This window comes from Nicotiana attenuata, chromosome 5, assembly GCF_001879085.1.
Source record: "Nicotiana attenuata strain UT chromosome 5, NIATTr2, whole genome shotgun sequence".
In the NCBI taxonomy this organism is placed as follows: Eukaryota; Viridiplantae; Streptophyta; class Magnoliopsida; order Solanales; family Solanaceae; genus Nicotiana; species Nicotiana attenuata.
Genome location: NC_031993.1, coordinates 13,026,656 through 13,049,969, shown reverse-complemented (window position 1 = coordinate 13,049,969; position 23,314 = coordinate 13,026,656). Strand labels below are relative to the sequence as shown.

General features: G+C 38.1%; 1 protein-coding gene and 1 long non-coding RNA gene across 5 annotated transcripts; both read right to left on the bottom strand.

The window, feature by feature from the left end:
* On the bottom strand, window positions 451-10,115 carry LOC109225327 (protein INVOLVED IN DE NOVO 2-like). Of its 4 annotated transcripts, none has more exons than XR_002067897.1 (9): window positions 9,873-10,115; window positions 5,594-8,217; window positions 5,331-5,512; window positions 4,686-4,775; window positions 4,303-4,581; window positions 3,731-3,940; window positions 2,634-2,901; window positions 2,038-2,117; window positions 451-1,175 (listed from the first exon to the last, which is right to left on the bottom strand). XR_002067897.1 is itself a non-coding variant. In XM_019389950.1 (8 exons), exons 2-7 carry the CDS (start codon window positions 8,172-8,174, stop codon window positions 2,674-2,676), a joined length of 3,570 nt encoding a protein of 1,189 aa, XP_019245495.1. In that variant the 5' UTR covers window positions 8,175-8,217; window positions 9,873-10,115; the 3' UTR covers window positions 1,814-2,117; window positions 2,634-2,673. The 4 variants fall into 4 exon arrangements, 2 of the variants coding, with proteins under 2 accessions (XP_019245495.1, XP_019245493.1); XR_002067896.1 differs by lacking the exon at window positions 451-1,175 and adding an exon at window positions 1,182-1,655; XM_019389950.1 differs by lacking the exon at window positions 451-1,175 and having other exon boundaries at window positions 1,814-2,117.
* On the bottom strand, window positions 19,494-22,386 carry LOC109225326. The gene is made up of 4 exons (XR_002067895.1): window positions 22,015-22,386; window positions 21,686-21,780; window positions 20,760-20,800; window positions 19,494-19,704 (listed from the first exon to the last, which is right to left on the bottom strand). It is a non-coding gene; the product is annotated as an uncharacterized LOC109225326 (long non-coding RNA).

Genomic DNA, 23,314 nt, shown 5'->3' with positions numbered 1-23,314 from the left:
TAATAATTATTCAGTAAATTTTAATTTGATCCCTCAAGGATTCTATCAAATATATAATTTTTACTGCATTTATTTAATATTCATTAAAGCAAAACAAATCTAAAAGGTGGAGATTGATAATTTAAAATTTTAATTTCTTCAAGAAATAAAAACAGCGAAAGTTGACTGATTATAATCCTAGGGACAAATGATTTAAAGTTAGTCATCAAAACAAAATAATTGAAACAAAAGCATTTGTAAGAATTTAAATGTAAGTCTTGAATCACTCACCTACTCACCAACGACACTCAAATACTTTCTTCTATAGTTGCTCGATTTGTAAAGAAACTGAAAAAATAGATACTCTCTCAAACAACAGATTACATATTTATCCCTCCTAGGAAAATTTTAAAAAAATAATATTCCTTCGTTTGGTTGTATGGATTAGGGAAAGTCACTTCAACATAAAACTCTGAACAAAATAATGTACAATTTTAGTTGCTGAGACTAGGGAAAACAATCTCTACATAATTGATGCAACATTTGGTTGACCATATGGGAAAAAAATTAATCCTGACATAACTATTCCGCACATAAAATTCTGAACAAAATAATGTACAATTTTAGTTGAAGAGATTAGGAAAAACAATCTCCACATAATTGATGCAACATTTGATTGACCGTATGGGAAAAATAATCCCGACATAACTATCCTGCATAGACGGCTGTATTAAATAATACATGCATTAAATTATACGAGAATTTATGTATTATATTATGCTGAGATAAAATGTGATACGAAGAGAATGAATAGAGTTTATAGAGTGAATTGAAGTGGAGTTGAAGGGGAAGAAGCTAAGAAAACACTTTACAGTTGATATTGATAATGCCTAACAATTCCAGAAATATCAAGAAAAGCATTCTGTAAATCATTGTTGACTACAGAATTACTGGTAGCAGCCTTGCCTTCAACTTTTTTACCAAAGTTTTCCCTAAGTGATTTATTGCTATTATATAAAAATAACAATCACAAATTAGCAAAGACACCTCAATTCCATTCTTGCTGTGATTGGCTAATGATCCATTTGATCACCTCCGAATAAACAACAACAACAACCTAGTAAAATACCACAAGTCGGGTCTGGGGGGAGGTAGTGTGTACGCAGACCTTAACCTACCCCGGAGAAGTATAGACCCTTGACTCAAGAAGACGAAACGAGACAGCACATCAGTAACAACAACAGAGAGCCGAAAATAGATGGAAAAAGCACTAATAATAACCAGCAATAATGGCTTGATCACCTCTGAATCAAATATTAGAAAAAGGTTCTCTACATATTCTATTGACATATAAATCTCTAACAAGACTAAAATAATATAGAAAATGTAAGAACAAAAATGATAGTACCTCCCTATTGCTAAAGTAGTATGCCCATGTTTGACTTCTCACCAAAACTCTATGCTATTGAACAAACTTTAACAGAAATTTTAAGAACTAAAAAGATAAGATTTATGTCTCTCTCTTCCAATCGCAACTATGGAATGTATCGGCTTCAATGTTGTTGATCATTCTTGCTTAACTCTTTGGCTGGTGCTTAACATCTATTTTTCCAGATTTTAGTTCGTTTCTTGGTTGTCTTCTTCTCTGCTACATTTTCTATCAATAGGTCCTCTGACTGTTATTGTATGAAACAAAATGTCAAAGATATCTATGTATATGCCTTGAACTTATGCTACTCAATCAATTTTGATTAATTATCAATCAACTCATCATTTTACTCACTCTTATCAAATACTCTAATCTTCTTCACATATTATTGTTTTCAAGAATGCATTTCGTGCTTGATCAAATACCAATAAGCTAAGCTATACTTAGTTGAATGAAAAGTCATCCACAGTATTGAATAACAATATGTGATAAGATTGGAGCCTTCATCTAACGGGCACCTAGAGCACCAACCAGCAACAAGAACTATAGTGCTGCAGCATCTCTATTCAAATTCATCTAATCTATCTACAGAACAAGCGTAACGCACTTAAATTTACAAAACAACTCACCTGCTTTAAGCAGCTCGAGCTTGTCCTCCTCCCCAGCTTATGCTCCATATTTTTCAATTCTCCACTTTAATTTTCTGTCCCTGGATAGATAAATGACATGTTTGTGCTCCTCTTATAACTTCTCAAGACAAAATGCAACTGTACATGACGATGCAAGAGTGAAGCTGTGCTAGCCTTCAGTAAAAGAAAACCAGCATATTCAAGACATTGTTATACATTTATCTGAGAAAACATTTTCCTTAAATTGGAGCCAAAACACAGGGAAGGATTTCATTCCTTATGCAAATAAAAGAGCTCAAGTGGAATGTGATTTCACATGAGGTTCTGTCTAAGCAGAGAGTTGAAGCATCATGAAAACTATTAAAATAGAACACAAAATTTATACATAAAAGAGAACTCCAGAGATAAACAGAGTTTCAGTTGGGAAACAAATGCCTATGAAAATGATTATTATTTCTAACTCAGATATTCCATTATAATCATTTTCTTTTTGTCTATTCTCGATATTTCCGTGCCCTCTTCTTTTTGTGTTCGAACACATCCCTCAGAATTGTGCTGTTACCGATGAATATTTTATAGCAGGTGAAAGGTGGTACCTAAAGAACGTTAGGAAAAGCTCAATGAAGCATCCAAAGTTCAGTCGAGTGTCATTTTCTTTTTCCATAGGTTTAGTAACACAGTAACTCCCTCCTGTAAAGTAGCTTTCTCGGCAACTTCATAATTCCACAGCTCAGAGATGATGTATCCTCCACTTGGGTTATATACATTAATCTCAGTCAAAGCAGTTGTAACAGCTTTATACACTTCATCACCGTAAGTTTTCTTCAAGCCTTTCAGTTTTTCATCTTCATCATCAATTACAGCCTGAAACAGCATTAACAGTATAAATATGTAAAACTTCCAGTATAGAAAAGACTGGTGAATAGTAGATCCAGTGAAGTGTGTTTTGTTTATTCCGCTAATTGATTCTATTCAGAAAGTAACAAATGCATACAATCTACATTCTTGAGTATTCAAACCTACGAATAAACTCATATATATCTTTAAATCAACTATTACAACCTGATTCACACAACCTAGACAAAAGCTACAAACTGGAGTCTAACAGCACTGGTTGGATAATCAGGCGATTCCTATTTGTCACAGAACCAGACAACCCCTGTTGACCACACAAAACTGAAAACACTAGGTAGAAATAAAATGCAGACACTTCTGCAGCAAAGCTGTTTAGAATGTTGAAGTGTATTCATAGAAACCTGGATGCTAATTACATTAAATCTTCCTAAATCAATACCAATGACTGATTAACCTTTTCACATCAATGGTGCAATATAATCCGTCCGTTATCAGCACTGAATCACAGATTTTTGACAAACTGGTATGCACAATTTCCAACAATTTCCGATAATAGCCTATATATTTATGCCACCGTTGAGGGAAAAAGAAACTAAAAATCAAGTTTCAAACAGACTGCAACAGAAGCAAGAGAAGACACACAGCATACTCCAACTATGCAGTGTCTACAAAATAGGTCACATTACACTGGTCAAGTAAATCCAATAAATTCTCACAAAATGATCAGCATTCCAAAGTATACATCTGTGGTAGAAACTAAAACAAATGGAAGCCAATCTATTTCTTGTCTTCATACTTAGTAAAAGACTCAACGCCATGAACCAGAAGAAAAGCATACCTGATGCTTCCCATTTATGGAAATGACTTTAATGGGATGCCATTCAGGGTCTCTAAGGTATTCCTCCCACAACGAGCACAACTCAGAAGCTATCTCCTCTGCTTCTACCTCATTATATCTCCTCTTCATTGCTTCAAGAAATGGTCTGCTGTCGAGCTCTCCCATCCTCTTAACACCAATAGGACCATTTCTAGGTAATTCTTTCAAACCCTATTGAGAAATTAAACTGTCAGTTCCTCAAATCTTGTTTATCAAATGCTGAAGCCACCCAAACTCCTCAACCCCCCAAAAGAGATTTTGAACCAGAAAGAAAAACAAAAACTGAAGAAAAAGGAATAAAAAAATCCAATTTACTACCCTGTCAAAGATTATAAAGTAGATCTTTAAACCATTTTGGGCTAGTAATATAATCAGCATGTATCATCAAGTAGACCGAGGAGCTCACCCCACCCAAATCCTCAAAAGCACGCTACAATATGCTAGTAACAGTCCTTTTTTTAATAAATATGACTAAAATTACAATAGATAGACACTATCAACAATGTATAATGAAACCAGATTACTTGACATACATTAACCAATTCTTTAAGTGCTTCCTGCAGCTCATCATTGCTCTTTCGTTCCTTCACAATCAAGGTTTGGTTCAAAGCCACTAGATCTTCATATTTTTCTTCCTTTTCTCTTAAATCTTTAAGCAATGTGTCAACTTTTTGCAGAACCTCCTGATTGGCCTCTTCTTCAATCTGCTTCATAGTCGCTCGCAATCGCTCCACTTCAATTTCCCCTGCTTGTTTCGCGACAAGTTGTTTCTCAAGCTTAATAATTCTCTTATGGAGTTCCTCCTTTTGTTTCTGCGGACAGCAAAATGGCACCTTAGTGATTTTTTATATATCATGGGAACTTAAAAATCAAGATAACGTCAGTAACAAGCAAAAGAGGAACCTGAAAACCAGACCTTCAGTTCTTCTGCCAATTTCGGTAATTTTTCATCAACATTCCTTTGCTCTTCAATCGCAGCACTAAGGGAGGTTTTTAGGATAGCATTCTGGAGGAACAACAATAAGACTTCATGAGATCTATCTTCAATTCAACTAAAGGTAGGCACGTAAAGGTGCTTGGTTCCTTAGGTGATGCTCCAAAAAATTCCATCACAGGTGCTTCTCTAGAAAGCATTTTTTCCAATTAAGATGCAAATAAACAAAGAAAAGCATACATGAAAGAACAGTGCCTTCCTAATGCCTATTACTCTAAGAGTACGAGAAGTGGAAAGTAGAAAATAAAGAAAAAGATTGGGAAGAAAATGACCTAGTTTGTAGTGTATATTTGAACGTTCAAACAATTGGTATAACCATGCATGCATTGGTTCTAACTCCATGCTGTGAACAATAACTAGAATATTTCGAGAAAGTTTCAACTAGCACATCCACGTCTATGAGATCAAGCCATCACCTAAGTTTTCAGCCTTCACAGAAAAATGCTTATTATGGTTTGACAAGGAAAGAAGGTCATTGTAATCTTCTGTCCCCATTAATTTTTGCAAATGATAGATCAAACTAAAATCAGATTCAGCATAGAAACAGTTAAGCAAGTAGCAGTATACCTGTTCAAGATCTTCGGACATTTTTTTCCTATCACTTTCATTTCGGGCCTCACGTTTCTGCAATTCTGTATGTTGGAGTTCAAGCTCCTTTTTTTGAGTTTCCAATTGTAATTTTAACTTTTCATGATTAATAAATGTCTGCTGGAAATGATCGCGTGAACTTGACTGGATTTTTTTTATTTCTAATCATACAAACAAGCATGTTAGGCCATCAAATACACAATATCCTGAGTTCCTAATAGAACGCATATGCAATCACAAACCTTCATTGTATGATTGACGAAGTTTAGCATTCACCACAATCAACTGTTCGACAGACTGGGAAGTCTCCTGGTATTTGTCCTCTATCATCTTTAAGTTCAACTTCTTGACTTCAATGGCATTGGTCAAACTAGAAACAAGCTTACGAGTCTTCCTAGATTCTTCTTCCATGATATTAGAAATGGTTCTAAGGTCTCCAAATTTCTGGAGCTTTTCACCAACAACATTAGTAGCCTGATAATCATCAGCTCGAGCTATCCAAGCATAAAGATCAGACTTTTTGTCATTACTGGCTTCCCAGTCCTTCTTACCATGATAGTCGGCCTCATAGGCCTTCTCAAATAATATGGCATTACAGAACCCAGACCAATCTTTCTTGAATTCAACAAGAGCAATTCCAGAATGGCCTAGGTCAGTCCATAGAGTGCGCACTCGTGTTGGATTGAAACCTCTCCTTATCAACTGATCCTTCAGATTGGAACCACTTTCTCCTACATAGCGTCCATCCTTAAATTCAGTGGGAAGATTCACAACAACTGCAATCCACGGCCATACAAATATCTCAGCACGGTCATAATTTGCAAGAGTATCAACCTGAGGATCACCTAGAGTATCAGCTTTTGATGGACTGGCAGCAAGTGCTACATCATTTTCGAAGTACTTGGCCAATGTAAGATGGTTAGCTTTATCTATTGCACTTCGCTTGTTGGAGCTACAGCTTCCAACTTCCCTCACATGGAACATGAGATCCTTATACATAAAATCTCGCTTTCTTTTCTTTGGACAATAGGCAAAAGTGTAAGCCACAGCTGGTATGTTCAAAGAGTAATTTCTACTCTTCAACTTTTCATAAGGTATTGATGAACTAGCACCGCCTGCTACATCACTTGCCAAGTACTTGGCCAATGCAAGATGGTTAGCCTTATCCCTTGCAGTTCGCTTCTTAGAGTTACAGCTTCCTACTCCGCCAACATGCTGCAAGAGATCCTTATATGAAAAATCTTTGTTTCTAGTCTCTGGACAATAGGGGCAAGCAAAAGCGACATCTGAATTGTTAAAAGAGTGATTACTCTTCATTTTTTCATAAGAAATTGATGTACTGGGAGCACTTGCTACATCATTTTCCAAATATGTGGCAAAATTTTGCAAGTGCTTGGCCAAGGCAAGATGGTTGGCCTTATCTCTTGCCGTTCGTTTCTTAGAGTCACAGCTTGCTACTCCTACTGCATGCTGCAAGAGATCTTTGTACGAAAAATCTCTGTTTCTTGTATCTGAACAATAGGCACAAGCAAAAGTCCTTTCTGATATGTTAAAAGATTGTTTCCCACTCTCCAACTCTTCATAAGCTTTCAATGGACCTGCTACATCACATTCCAAGTGCTTGACCAATGGAAGATGGTTGGCACTATCTCTTGCAGTTCGCTTCTTAGAGTTACCATTTCTTACTCCACTCGCATGCTGCAAGAGATCCTTGTATAAAAAGTCTCTGTTTCTCGTCTCTGGACAATAGGCAAGAGCAAAAGCCATATCTGGTATCTTAGGAGAGTGATTTCCAGTCTTCATCTCTTCATAAGATTTTGATGGACCAGCTGCACCTGCTAAATCATTTTCCATGGACTTGGCCAATGCAAGATGGTTGGCCTTATCACTTGCTGTTCGCGTTATAGAGTTACAGTTTCCCACTGAATATACATGCTGAAAGAGATCTATGTACGAAAAATCTCTGTTTCTTGTCTCTGGACAGTAGGGGCAAGCAAAAGTCATATTTGATAGCTTAAAAGAGTGATTTACATTCCTAGACTCTTCATAAGATTTTGATGAACTGGCAGAACTGGCTACATCTTTTTCCAAGCGCTTGGCTAATGCAAGATGGTTCGCTTTATCTCTTGCAGTTCGCTTCAAAGAGTTAGAGTTTCCTATTCCATTTGCATGCTGCAAGAGATCCTTATAAGAAAAAACTCTTTCTCTTGTCTCCGGACAATAGGGACAAGCAAAAGCCATATTTGATATCTTAAGAGAGTGATTTCCACTCCTCGAGTCTTCATAATATTTTGCTGAACTGGAAGAACCTGCTACATTATTTTCCAAGCGCTTGGCCAATGCAAGATGGTTCGCCGTATCTCTTGCAGTTCGCTTCGTAGAGTTTGAGCTTCCTATTCCATTTGCATGTTGCAACAGATCCTTAAAAGAAAAACCTCTTTTTCTTGTCTCTGGACAATATGGGCAAGCAAAAACTACATCTGATATCCTAAAAGAGTGATTTCCACTGTTCAACTCTTTATTAGATTTTGATGGAATAGCAGCACCTGCTACATCATTTTCTAAATACTTGGCCAATGCAAGATGGTTGGCCCTATCTCTTGCGGTTCGTATTTTAGACTTTCCTATTCCACTTGCATGCTGCAAGAGATCTTCATAGAAAAGGTGGCGCCCACTTTTCTCTTGACAATAGGGACAAGTGTAAGCCACATCTGATATCTTAAAAGATTGATTTCCACACCTCAACTCTTCATATGATTTTTCTTTATAGTCTTCAATCTCTGATTCAGTTATATCAGCATCTTCTCCATAACAATGCTCCATTCACCAATCCTTCTTGCTAGATTTGAACTTATGAGAATGGCACCTAGATATCATAAGGCATAGCTCATCAATTGTCAGTCAAAACCAGCATCATTGACATACTTAATAAGAGAATTTTCAATTAAGTATGATTTCAACCCCAAAAGCAACAGTCTAACTGAGAAGATCCGAATTAACCACAATATATACATGTATACACACACACACACAGAGAGAGAGAGAGAGAGAGAGAGAGAGAGAGAGAGAGAGAGAGAGAGAGAGAGAGAGAGAGCCATCACTGATCATTGACAAAACGAAGCATTAATAATGCATTTCTTGTGTTAGTTAACAAGTGACTAGCATTCAATTTCTCATGTCTGCTAATTGTTTATTCTGAATCTTGACGATTGGTAATGGATGGCTATTGATAGGAGAACAAGAAGCTATAACTCGGTTAGAAAGTATGTGACAACAAGACCTTGACCCTGCACTTCCCTACGCAGCACTTCTCAATTCTCATCACTGCCACTAGTGCTGAAAACCAATAACCTTAACTGTAGCTCTACCGTGTAATGATCACAGGCATTATTCTTTCAAAAACAAATTAATTAGGTGCCCTTTAGGGGTTTCTACCATACATATCCATGCGACAACCTAAAATTAAACAGTGAGCTCTTGTAGTTGTGGATAGGACCAAGACATTGTGCAAACACATATTGTTGTGGGATGTTCGCGTTTCCCAGATAAATCTTTTTCCCCCAAAAAAAGTATTTTATCAACATTGGTTACTACAAATGTAAAAAAATCCTATGAGTAATGCTATGGAAGTGAATTAAACCAACTAATCTATGACAAGACTCAAATAAGACTAGTTAAATTGGGCGATAGCCTCGTAATACCACATACAACACCTCAATCCCAAGCTAATCAGTGCCGTCTGTATGAATTCTCATTGTCCATGTCACTTCATTTAAACCCGCCCCAAACCAATATGTAAAATTTAGGTTATGTAACATAGGGGAGGATTTTCTTTAGCCGAGGGTCTATCGGTAACAGCCTTCCTGCCCTCTCAGGGTAGGAGTAAGGCTGCGTACATCCTACCCTCCCCAGACCCCATTTGTGAGAATCCACTAGGTTGTTGCTGTTGTAACACTGGGGAGGATGTAGAGCACATATAATGGGATCATTTCTAACCCAGTAGCTTTGACTCAGACTCTGTATATATGTTAAAAGTTAATTAAATAAGTACATATAATATAATTCGAACCCAACAAAACGAATGAACTGTGGTAGAATCCCGATCTCGAACTCCTAAAGTTCAAATTTTGTGTCCGCCTACGATGCAACACTAGAAATTCTCTACATTTTCTACTGGCATATAAATCTCTAACAAGACTAGAAATTTTTTATTTAAAAAAAAAAAAAAGACATGGAAGCTATATTTTACTATGCAAGAAAATGAAACACAATGAAGCAATAATTATCCAATTTAACTATCTTTCCTCAATTTATTGAGCACATATTAAACATAATGAAGCATGATATTATTAATCAACTTCCTTATCTCACCTCAGTTAATTAAGCACCGATAAAAATTATTAAAAAATTCATCCTATTCAAACATATTAAAGTTAAATTGGACAGATCAGCAGTAATTCTCAGGTAAATTACAACTAAAAACTTGAAAACTCACAAAACGAGCTGAAAGAAAAAAGATACCTCTTTGTCCATTGACTTGATTGAATTATGAACAAATTTTCTTGAAAAAAGAAAAAAGGGAACTGGAATCAAACGAGGTTTGTGGTAAATAGAATTAAAAGGGAAGTAATTGAGCAATTGAAATGGGTTTGATGAGCTGTAGACGAAAATGGGAAACATGCAGTGGACACAACATTTAAGCAGTGGGTACAACTGCTGTCTCAGTATGAATGTATATACTGTATTAGATATACTTCGGGGGAAAAAAATACTCCCCTCGTCCTTTTCAAATCTAGTTTTAGCAAAGTAAATTAAGTCTAATACTCCCTTCATTTTAATAGATTTTTTTATTTTTTACGCACATATTAAAAAATCTACCTTTTAAAATTAATAAATAATAAAATCTACCTTTATTCCTAGGCTCTTTACTCCAAAGACAATTTTAGAAGAAAAAAAAGTTAATTCCTTCTTGATATATGAAAAAAATATTAAATATTATAGATCACAAAAAAAATTAAAAAATCAATTAAAGTGAATCGGAGGGAGTAATTCTCAGGTTTGTTTTCCGTGGTCATTGTATTTATTAGGAGTAGCCGAGTAGGAAAGTATAAATTCCTACTCCCTCTGTCTCATATTATCTGTCTTGTTTTTCTTTTACACGTCCCTTAAGAAACATTAATTAGAAAAGGGATTTGACTATTATACCCTTATTTATGTCTTCACATAAAATCTCTTTTCACTGCATATTTATTCTATTTATGTATTATCTTCATCTTCAAGAACAATTATTACTAAGGGTAAAAAAGGGAAAAATAATCAATTTTGTCTTAAACTTCTAAAATGACAAATAATTTAAGACGAGTATTTTTAATAACCATGACTATTAATATGAGACGGAGGGAGTACTGACCTTGTCGTTTATTCAGTTTTTAAACGAAAAGCTATACCCAATTAATTGCATTTTAATGGTCTTCTAATTCAATTCTAACTTATGCAGTTTCTACCTATGTCATTACTACTCTCTCTCTCATTTTATAAGGTGAAAATCATTTACACTCTCGAACTTTGCGTTAAAAATCAAACTCTCCCTCTACTTTGAACAATTATCATTCTTCCCCTTATTTCTTAATTGACTTTTTAAAATACCTATTTTAACCTCTATATTATCAATATTTATCTCTTTCAATTTTCTTTATTTATAATATCATGATATTTTACTCATCTATATTGTGATGACCCGGTAAGTCATCTTTAATTTTAACCTTCATTTCTGTGTTCCGAGACCTCGAATAGCTCCATTGAGACTTCCTCGATTTGCGTGCATAGTTCATATCTTTTTCCGAAAGGTTTTTATGAGAAAATTGATGGAAATGTCAAATCGTGCCTTAAAAACTCATTTGAGTTGACTTCGATCAAGGTTTTGTGTAAACGGGCCCGGATTAGTATTTTGACGGTCCTGCTGGGTCCATGTCGTGATTTGGGACTTGGGCGTACGCCCGGAATCAAATTCAGAATTCCCTAGCTTGAATAAACGCCATTTGTCAAAAACTAGAAATTTAAGGGTTTAAAGAATTCTAAAATTTGGCCAGAATTAGATTTTTGTTGATACCGGGTCCGGATTTAGATTCTGAGAGTTCGAGAAGCTTCGTAATAATATTTATGACTTGTGTGCAAAATTTGAAGTTATTCCAAGGTGCGTAGGCACGTTTTCTGTTAGTTTTTGAAAAACTAAAAGTTTTGAGTTTCTAAAGTTTGACCCGAGTTTGACTTTGTGGTTAATGGGCCCGGCATTTTGAAACTTTGTACAAGTCCATTTTGCTATTTGAAACTTGTATGCAAAATTTGGCGCGATTCGGAGTTGATTTGATAGGATTCGAACGCTTGGTTGAAAATTTTGAAGTTCTTGAAATTCTTTGAAAATCCATACGTTTTGGCATTCAATTCTAAATTCTAGGTATTATTTTGGTGTTTTGATCACGCGAGCGAGTTCGTATTATATTTTAGGACCTGTGTGTATGTTTGGTTGAGGTCCCGAGAGGTTCGGGCGAATTTTGAATAAGTTTGAGCAATTCGGCACTTTGGGTCGCAGAACCTCGAATTTGCAGACTTGTTAGTCTGATTTCGGAAGTTTATATCTTTTAATCTATAAGGGATGATCCAAAAAGGAAAGTTGTATCGCTTTGAGTCTACTTTCGAGAAAGTTAAACTATTAATAATTTGGACATTTATACAGAAAGTTATGATCGATTTACTGAAGACTGGTACTGCAGTTTTCACTGCATATCCTGCCTGGAAAACTGTTGAAGTAGGTCTGCTCTTTAAAATGCGACCTGCCTAGAAATAAGCTGCCTCGGCAGCTTAAAAACGTATTTCAGCTTATTTTCTTCAAATTTTTTTGAAAACTAGTCCGAGGGTGGGTGATTTTTTGAAGGGTTCTTCACGTGTTTGTTTCGGGTAAGTGTTCTTTATCCGAAATTGATTATATTTCATGATTCCATAATTGTTTTCATCATTAAATTAGTGAATTGAATGGGAAAAAATCGGAATTTTGTAAAAATCTTTCAAAAATGTAAAGTGAGGATTTGAAGGGCGGTTCGATATCGGATATTGATAATTTGGGTATGGTTGGACTCGTTATCGAATGTGTATTCAGATTTTTCAATTTATCGGGTTCTGATGTGCGGACCCGGGGTTGACTTTTGGGTTGACTTTTTAGTTTTAGTTAAAGACCAAAGCTTTATTATCCGGCATCATTTTCTATGTGTTTTATTTATGATGTTAAGTTATTTTGGCTAGATTTAAGCCGTCCGGAAGTTGTTTCACACGAGAAGGCCAATTTAGAGTGTCGATCTAGCTTATTTAAGGTAAGTATCTTGCCTAACTTTGTGGGGAGGGGGAAGGGGAACTACCCCTTAGGTTTTTAGTCATTTGTGTTAATTATGTCATGTGAAGACCGTGTGTGCGGGGTGACGAGTATGTACTCAGGCTTAATTGTGGAAATTTGATCGTTTAGGCCCTTAGGTTCTGATGTTCATTAGTTATGAAGTTGTTTTATCATGTTAAATCCTCCATTTTGTAAATTTACCCTTACGTGTCTTATTTGGAATTAATTGATTTATGTTTTACCCTTGTAGCCAATTGAACGCTTATGTGCCTTAAGTAAAGTTGTTGCCTCTTTTGTTGCCATGCTATCTTTCCGTAATTGCTTGTCCATAATTGAAGTTATTATTATCTTTTCCGTAATTGTTTATCTTTAATTGAAGTTATTACTTTCTTTTTTGTAACTGCTTATCCTTAATTGAAGTTATTATTATCTTTTTCTAATTGCTTATCCTTAATTAAATTTGTTGTTGTCTCTTCCGCAATTGTTCAACCCTAAATGAAGTTTTGTTATCCCTTTTCATTGTTGACATATACTTATTTGGAATCATTGTTACACATTATCTCTCCCTTGTTGAGCTATTCTTGTTGAGACCATTATTCCCTGTTGTGTATTTTTTTATGAGCTCGTTCTTCCATTTCTTTGTATTATGATGTTCTTGTGTTGATTTACTTACCGTATTCTCGTGTTATTGTTGTTGTTGCTGTTGTACTCACTGTTGTTGAGCCGAGGGCTACGCGTGGTTGTGGTATTGAAACTGTTTGAGGAAATGTTGTGACATACGGGCACATGTTGTGAAAGTTATTTTATTGTGTTGTTATGTTTAAGCACACGTGGTATTGTTGTGAGGATTATCGGGGTGTTCGCAAGTGAGTTGTCCATGCCGTTGTTACTATTGATATTTGCACATGCGGCGTGACAAAGCGGACTATATATGTGGGTTTGTGCATGTGGCAAGACAAGGTGAGAATAATATTATGCGCGTGTGGCGAGACAAGGCGGGCATTTACTTTATTGTTGCGCGCATTGCGAGACAAGGTGAGCTATGTCGGGGAATGATTTGTGATGACGTGTGATGGCCTGGGGGCATTGTTATTGTTGATATTTGTGTAATGGTGTGCCTATATTGTGTGAGTTGTATCGTGTACATTTTGGGGTGATCGTTTCTTATGTGCCATTAATTGTCTCTACTCTTGCTTGTTGACTTGAATTGTGGTAGAACACTTGCATAAGCATACACGTAAACAAATCACCCATATCGGTTTAAGAAGATGAATCCTGATGTATTTGACCATTTACATGTACTCCCGTGCCTTTTGTGTGAGAGTTATCATGTTGGCACGTGAATTGACCGTGCAGTCGTGAGTGATTGTTATCGTTGGCACGTGAATGATCCGTGCGGATGTTAGATATTGTCATTATCTTGGGACGTGAGTCGTCAGTACGGTTATGAATTGTAATGTGGGCATAAGATGCCAAGTGATTAGGGTTCATGAATTGGGACCCGTGATTGTGATTATGAGGTCTGGTACCTCGTAAAAATTCTTGAATAAATCTGGTGTAAAAGCGATTGTTCTTAATGAGTTGTTACTTGTTTTTCCTTTATTTGGTTTCACCGGCCTTAGACTGTGTTCATCTTATCCTGCAGCATTATTACCTGTTTTCTTCTTGTTGCTAATTGTTGTTTCTAGTGTTTCATTGCGAGTATTGTTTTGTCTTCCTTACCATGCTTAGCTTTATATTAACATTGTTTCCCCGTCATTTCACTTTCATACTTATTCAGGTTGTTTAGTGTAACGACCCGGCCAGTCGTTTTGAGAATTTACGCCCTGATACCCTATTAATTGCTTTCCTTGTGTTTATTTCTGCTATTGTGGTTTGCCAGGAAGATTCGTTTTGAGTTTCGGAGTGTTTTGGGACAGTTAGTCCCTAAATGAGAGCTTAAGCTTTCGAATTTGGACCGTAGTCGGAATAGTGTAAAGACGGCCTCAGAATGGAATTCCGTCAATTCCGTTAGCTCTGTTGGGTGATTTCGGGCTTAGGGGCGTGTTCGGATTGTGTTTTGGAGGTCCGTAGCTTATTTAGGCTTGAAATGCCGAAAGTTGAATTTTTTAAGTTTCCAGATCGATAGTGAAATTTTGATATCGGGGTCGGTATACGATTCCGAAAGTTGAAATAGTTCCGTAGTGTTGAATGTGACTTGTGTGCAAAATTTTGGGTCAATCGAACTTGGTTTGGTTGGTTTTGGCATCGGTTGTAGAATTCTTGAGATTTCAAGTTTATTAGGCTGGATTGGAGGGTGATTCGTGGTTTTAGCGTTGTTTGATGTGATTTGAGGGTTGGAATAAGTTTGTATGATGTTTTAAGATTGGTTGGCATGTTTGGTTGAGGTCCCGGGGGCCCCGGGTGAGTTTCGGATGCTTAACGGAAGTTGAATTGGACTTAGGCAATTTTCTGAATTGCTGAACCTGTTGGTTTCGCACCTGCGGAGCTTGGACCGCAGGTGCGGCGGCGCAGAAGCGGGTTGGTGATTGCAGAAGCGGTCTGAGGCTTGGAGATCAATGGCCGCAGATGCGGCCCAAGGACCGTAGAAGCGGAACCGCATTCGAGTAAAGGGGTGCAGGTGCAGAATCTGGCCGTTTAATCAAATTCCGCAGGTGCGGAGTAGGAGCCGCACGAGCGAGACCACAGGTGCGGTAGACCCCTCGCAGAAGCGGAAATCGCTGGGCAGGAAAGAGAGAAAATCGAGGGTTTGAACTCATAACTTCTAAAAACGATTTTGAGCTCGGTGGAAGGCGATTTCTTGAGAGATATTGAAGGAGAGCTATTGGGTAATGAATTCTAACTCTAATTTGGTTCTAATACATTAATCTATTGTTAGTTTTATCATCTAATTAAAGAAATTGAGGGTAAAAGTTTGGAAATGGGGAAAAAAGTTTCCCAATGGAAAATCTAAGTTTTTAGTGAGAATTTGACGTTGGATTGGGATGATTTTTGTACGAGTGAACTCGTGAGTGAATGGGTGTTCATAATCCGTAACTTTTACCCGATTCCGAGACATAGGCCCGGGGAGGATTTTTGGGCGTTTTTCTATTTTCTTGCCTTAGCTTCGATTCCTTTAGCTAAACTCGTTGTTTGTAGTTATATTTACATTATGAAATTGATTTGATTAGATTTGGGCTACTCGGAGTTGGACACTCGTGGCAACAGCGTGATTTCGGATTGATTGAGGTTGGTTCGAGGTAAGTGGCTTGCCTAACCTTATGTGGGGGAACTCCCCTTAAGATTTTGGTACTGTTGTTATATGAATGTCGTGTACGTGAGGTGACGAATGCGTACATGTGCTAATTTTGGGGGAAAAGCCGTTTTCATTCAGTAAATATCTGTGTTTTTATTTAATTGAGCAATACTTGTATTTGAAGTTTCCTGTTAGGCTTAGGAAAGCATGCTTATGTGGTTTAACTGTCTTATCTGCTTTAACTGCTTACTTGGATTCTGTGTAGCATGTTTAGAGTAGAATTTTTCCCGTTTTCGTGATACGAACTTGGATAGAATTGTAGATTTCTTTCTTGAGACTGTTGTGTGTTTATTTTGGGACTACGGGACGTTATCCCGGGAGATCCCCTTGCTTGTATACTTTGCGACTACGAATCGGTATTCCGGGAGATCCCCCCCTGCACATTTATATTGGGGACTACGGGACGGTATCTCGGGAGATCCCCCTGTACTGGTTATTTACTTTTGGACTACGGGACGGTATCCCGGGAGATCCTCGGCACATTTATGTTTGGGACTACGGGATGTTATCCTGGGAGATCCCCTGTTGTTATCACTGCTTACTGAGTTATTTCCTTTCTGAGGTTTCACCTTTATTTGACTGTTAGCATCTTTAATTATACTGTCACGTTCTATACTATTTTACCTTATTATATATTTATATAACCAGTAGGGCCCCGACCTTCCTCGTCACTACTCGACCGAGGTTAGGCTTGGCACTTACTAGGTACTGTTGTGGTGTACTCATGCCCTTTCCTGCACATGTTTTTCGTGTGCAGATCCAGGTTCTTCTGCTCAGCCATACTACCCGTGAGGCGAGGCGATTCAGAGACTTCGAGGTATATCTGCCGCGTCCGCAGACCTAGAAGTCCCTCTCTATTCTCCCTTTAGCTATAGACTTCTTGTATTTCCTTTTTGTCTAGACTTCTGGAGTTAGAACACTATGTATTTTCTTTAGCTTGTGGTTCATGAGATTCCGGGTTTTGGGAGTGTTTTGTTCAGTTTGAGATAGTGACATTGTATATGCCGAGTGGCATTCTAAACTTCTTAATTATGTTACTCATAATTTTGCTAGTTTCGTATCTTTATTTCCTTTTTCCGAAAATTGATAGGCTTACCTAGTCGTAGAGACTAGGTGCCGTCACGACAGTTCACGGAGGGAGAACTTCAGTCGTGACAAGTTGGTATCAGAGCTCTAGGTTTATAGGAGTCATGAATCACAAGCCGGTTTATTAGAGTCTCGCGGATCGGTAGGGAGACGTTTGTACTTATCTATGAGAGGCTATGCAACTGTTAGGAAAATTCCACTTCATTTGATTTCCTTGTCGTGCGAGATTTTTGATATCAAAATTCTAAACCTCTGCCTTCTATTCTCTCACAGATGGTGAGGACACGAGCTACTGGAGATGACCAGGCACCCGCGCCCCCTGCTAGAGCCGTCAGAGGTCGGGGCCGAGGTAGAGGCCGAGGACGCGCACGCGTTGCAGCTAGAGCACCCGCGCGAGCTGCTACAGAGGAGCCACCAGCAGCTCCAGCCGGAGCCCAGGCGCCTGATACGCCTACTTCTACTACTACTCCAGCTCTCCAGGAGACCCTTGCCCAGTTCATGAGCATGTACACCACTTTAGCTTAGGCAGGGTTGATTCCCCTTGCTGCAGCTACATCTCAGGCCGGGGGAGGAGCACAGACTCCCGCCGCCCGCACTCCTGAACAGCGAGTGCAGGTTGATCAGGTCCTAGAGATTATACCAGTACCGCCTGTAGCCTCAGTTCAGCTCGAGGATAGGGCAGCAGCTTCAGAGGAGGAGCAGCGAAGGCTTCAAGAAGTACCAGCCTCCTACATTCAGTGGTCTAGCATCGGAGGATGCTCAGGGATTTCTGTAGGAGTGCCACCGTTCCTCCGCACTATGGGTATATCAGGATCGAGTGGAGTTTATTCACTGCGTTCCAGCTTCAAGGAGCAGCCTATCAGTGGTGGCATACTTTTGAGTTGGACAGTCCGGCTGAGGCAGCTTCCCTTACATGGACTCAGTTTTCAAATATGTTCTTGAGAGAGTATGTCCCTCAGAGCCTCAGGGACGCATCGCGCGCGAAGTTTGAGAATTTGCGCCAGGGTTTTATGGCTGTTTCGGAGTATGCTGTCCGTTTCAGCGACTTGGCTAGGCATGCACCGGCCTTGGTTTCTACGGTTCGCGAGAGAGTTTGCCGGTTTATTGAGGGGCTTATTCCCAGCATCAGATCTAGCATGGCCCGGGTGTTGGATATGGATATTTCTTATCAGCAGGTGGTGAGCATTGCTAGGAGGGTAAAGGGCATGCATGCTCGGGATAAAGAGGAGAGAGAGGCCAAGAGATCTCGAGAGTCGGGCCATTATTCTGGTGCCCGTGCCCCAGCTGCAGTTCGTCATGGTAGGGATTATATGAGTCGCCTTGTTCATTCAGCTCTTCCAGCAGCCAGTGGTATGCCAGCTCCTTCTAGACCTTAGGAGCCTTATTATGCACCTCCAGTATCTAGTGTGCCTCCTGCACGGGGTGCTTTCAGTGGTTAGTCCAGAAGACCTGGCCCGAGCCAGTCACAGCCGCCACGTCCTCCTAGAGCTTGTTTTGAGTGTGGCGCCACACGCCACACGGTGAGGGATTGCCCCAGACTTAGGAGGGGTGCACCTCCGCACACTTCTCAGCCACAGCGTGCCCCGCAGAGTTCCCGGGCTATGATTACAGCACCAGTTGCTACCCCACCTGCCCAGCCAGCTAGAGGTGGAGGTCGGAGAGGTAGAGGTTGCCCTAGAGGGGAAGGCCAAGCCAGATACTATGCCCTTCCTGCACGTACTGAGGTTGTTGCCTCCGATTCTGTCATCACAGGTATTGTTCCGGTCTATCATAGAGATGCATCGGTTCTATTTGATCCAGGCTCCGCTTATTCTTATGTGTCCTCTTATTTTGCCCCACATTTAGGCGTATCTCGTGATTCTTTGAGCTCCCTTGTTTATGGTTCTACTCATGTGGGAGATTCTCTTATTGTGGACCGCGTTTATCGGTAATGTTTGATTGCTCTTAGTGGTCACTACTAGAAAATAGACGTACAGCAACGCCTGCAAAACCGTTGCAATAGCTAGCAAAACCGTTACAATAGACCTATTGGAACGGTTATGGGACCGTCACATCATATCGCGTGCCAATAGGTCTATTGTAACGGTTTCTCGTGACGGTTCTAAAATTGTTGCCATAAGCATGTCTATTGTAACGGTTACAAAATGTTGCCATAGGCGGATCTATTGGAACGGTTGTCTTATCAAATAGAATGGTTCAAAATTGTTGCAATATTGATTGTTGAGGCTATTGCAACAATTATTATGAGCTAGTGCAACGGTCACTACAAGCTACTGCAACGGTTTGGTGGTTTTATACCACAATTATTTACCTATATAATAAATTATGTAATACATTAAAATTTATATAAATCTCCAAAGGAAACTGCTCATGAATATATAAAATTATATCTAAAATATCCAACTAGCATTATCTATATATAAAAGCTAAATATACAATACCGTTTGGGAATTCAAGAGTTAATACATAAGTTGGCGAATGTTTCTAAAATAAAAGATTCTAGAACATCTAAAAGTCTAACAACAATCAACCAATACTCTTGAATAAGATCTTCATATCTTTCACCTATCCTTGTTCATTTGCTTCACCTATAAAACCATTAAAAAAATCAATCTTTGTCAGATTTGGAATTACATAGAATTAATTAAAAAAAGTCAAAAAATAAAGTAAGCTGAAAGCTAAGATATAAAATAATGAGGTCCTAGATAAGCATTGCTATTGTGGAATAGGGAACAGTTTAAGTAAACCAAGCATTATTTTTTATGCAGCAAAAGAATTCATTATGCAAATTGTGCTCAAGTTTTCTTCTCTAATTGTTACTTGAAATGATGGAAGAGGTATAAAATTACCAAAGCATAAGTCATATACCATAGGATGATTTGCTACAACAAGATGATGGTGAATTTCTACACGCACAGAAGGCCACATAATTTGACAGCTTTTTCTAACCTATGGTCCATCATCCAATTGACCAGTCCAACCCAGAAATATTTAAATTGCTATATTGATAAATGGAGCTAAGTTCAAAGTTCAAAGTGTTTCACCTGAAAAAGTACTAACAAGAAGCTCAATTTCTCAATATAATTTATTATTCACTTGGAAGCATAATCGTCTAAATGTTGAAGTACATACTACTAACTAACAATCCAAATTGAAATTTTGACATAGTTTCAATGCCCAGTCAAAAAAAAGGTAAAGATAAAATTAGAAACTAAAAAACTATAGTTGTGACATCAAGAAAAAAATTGCAAAAAGAACTGTCAGATTCAACACAACAAGAATAAAGGATTATGCAAAAACATTATGATTCAAGAGTGTGTTAACTACATCGTACGTCCTCATCGCAAGTACCAACTATGATAAAGAAGAATCTCAAGGAATTTAGGCAAAGTCCAAACAGAGATGAACTTTGTATTATTTTAGATTGGAAGAAAACTTGTGATAGTACAAGGAACGTAGCAATATGACCAAACACATCAAGATGTCAAAGCAAGATAATAATTTAGCTAATTTTATCACTTTCATAGATGATTTGAAGGCTTAACAGTCACATTCAACAATGATTCTTAATTTTAAGCTCGCATAAATGGAAAAAGAAATGTAAAGGAATAAAAGGGCAAGAAGATTAAGAAAATGGGTATACCTTCAAGAAGGCCATAGTCGGAGATAAAGCCAAGTGCAAACCTAACAAAATGAAAATATAACAATTGAATTAGCAATTGCTACTGGCAGCCAGCGGAGTTACAGGCAAATAAAAATATTATAAGTAAATTACATCACGGTGAAAGCTATTCAACCTTATATCTAACTTAGTTAAGAAAAGATTTGGAGAAAGGGAACCTTTTCGACAACTATTTCACTTCCCTGCATCCACAAATGCACTCACAGATCTAATAGGTTGCTATTAAGATCGAAACCATGGCTAAACTGGTCAACCAGTTGCAATAACTTACTTTCATCCGTTTAGATTGCTACAAGATACTAGCATTGATATTAGTTCTTTATCAAGTAACATGTCATTAAAACACCTCTCACGATAGGTCTAAACCTTGAAGCATAGACAATACAAAAGTACAAACAAATGAAAATAAAGAAGTATTGAATATTGAACAATACCAAAGTATTACAACGAACAAAAGTATTAGATATGTTTTTTAATTTAAAGTTTCGTTTCTCGAACTTTTCTAGTAACAACAGATTGACACCACGTAATCAATATTAGAAATATATTGAAGGAAAGAGTCAAAAATATGATTACAGTTTGATTATTATTCACTAAGCATTACAAGGTATACAATCTTCAAGTGTATACACACACACACACACACACACTCAAGCTAATACATGATATTTAAAAAGAAAAACTTTAAATTTTAATGCTTAAGCGAAATGGAGGAACTAAAGAAAAAAAATGTTTCAACAACTATTACATCAAAGTAACACATTTATAGACACACAAAGTCCTCAGATGAATATTATAAAATAGAAGATGGCCACTACCAAAAGATAATTAGTTGTTTTCGTAGTATCAAAGTTCAAACTATTTTTAGAGTGCAGACCAAATTGTACCTGCTCAAGCATAGATATAGCAGCCCTAGTAACCACCAAAGGTGAGAGGCAAAGCAAAACCTGAGCTGGGACTTGTAATTGGGCCAAAATTATAACTATGAACAACACAAAAAACATAATCAGTGCATCCTCTTACAAACAACTATAAGGATATAAACGAAAATTAGATAGAAATATTCTATTTTCTTTAAAAAATCAAGAGCAAGGGAAGGAATTATAATATAAGAAACCCCAAGAGATCCCCAATTTAGATTCAAAGCTTCAATTGAAAGAAAATAATGGACTCAACAAGAAATTAATAAGCTAAAAAGGATGATTAAAGAAGAAACCCTAAAAATTTATAACTTCCTCTTGTTCTCCCTCAGCCACCGATTTCTAGCAAAGAAACCTCAAATAGATCTACCGACGACGATTTCGCGGGATGAATTGATGGCTTTAGGATAGATTGCATGAGTCTGACAATAAGTGTGCTGAAATTATTGAAGTTGGGCGGCCAACGCTATTGGTTTTTATGGTGGCAGACGGTTCTCAAGTGGTGGGGTTGGTCGAGGAAACTAGTGTTACGATTGCAAGGAGGGCGGCTTTATGGAGGAGAGTTTTTGGGGCTATGCAGTGGTGGAACTATGGCGGAGAAGAGGGAGAGGTTGTGGCAGTGAGAAATAAATTGTAGTGTCTCGGTGAAAGTAAAGGTTGTAGTAGGTTCAGCGAAAAGGGGGGGGGGGGGGGGGAGGTATTTACTGAACTAATAACCTGTTCCAATAAAAGAATAAGTAACTTAATCGTTGCCACGGATCTCTTTATTGCAACAGTTACGAAAGTCGTTGCAAAAAGTCACTCTACGGCAACGGTTGTGACACTAATGCAACGACTTCATTGCTAAAGTGTGGTGATAGCACCTAGAACCTTATGCAACAGTTACAACCGTTGCAATACACGGTCAATAGTAACAGTTGCACAACCATTGCAGAAAAAAGTGTTGCCATAGGCCCTATTTTCAGTAGTGAACCTTTGAGACCAGAGCCGATTTGTTATTGCTCAACATGGTAGATTTTGATGTTATCTTGGGCATGGATTGGTTGTCGCCCTATTATGCTATTCTTGATTGTCACGCCAAAACGGTGACGCTGGCTATGCCAGGTGTACCGCGAGTAGAGTGGAGGGGTACCTTAGATCACACTTCCACTAGAGTCATTTCATTTGTTAAAGCTCGAGGAATGGTTGAGAAGGGGTGTGACGCGTATCTAGTTTATGTGAGAGATGTCAGTATTGATACCCCTACAGTTGATTCAGTCCTAGTAGTACGGGATTTCTCTGATGTGTTTCCAGCTGATCTTCTGGGCAGGCCGCCCGACGGAGATATTGATTTTGGCATTGATCTGTTGCCGGGCACTCATCCCATTTCAATTCCTCCTTACCACATGGCTCCTCCTAAGTTGAAGGAGCAGTTACAGGAATTGCTTGATAAGGGTTTTATTCGGCCCAGTGTATCACCGTGGGGTGCTCCTGTCTTGTTTGTAAAGAAGAAGGATGGTTCTATGTGTATGTGCATTGATTATCGCCAGTTGAACAAAGTTACAGTGAAGAATCGGTATCCTTTGCCTCGTATGGATGACCTGTTTGATCAGTTAC

Excerpts from the sequence above, each read along its gene's own strand:
- LOC109225327 (XM_019389950.1), bottom strand. The coding sequence starts at position 8,174 with ATGGAGCATTGTTATGGAGAAGATGCTGATATAACTGAATCAGAGATT. Across the intron at positions 5,513-5,593 it reads TCGTCAATCATACAATGAAG|AAATAAAAAAAATCCAGTCA; the intron begins GTTTGTGATTGC and ends TTGTATGATTAG. Across the intron at positions 4,776-5,330 it reads TGTCCGAAGATCTTGAACAG|AATGCTATCCTAAAAACCTC; the intron begins GTATACTGCTAC and ends TTGTTCCTCCAG.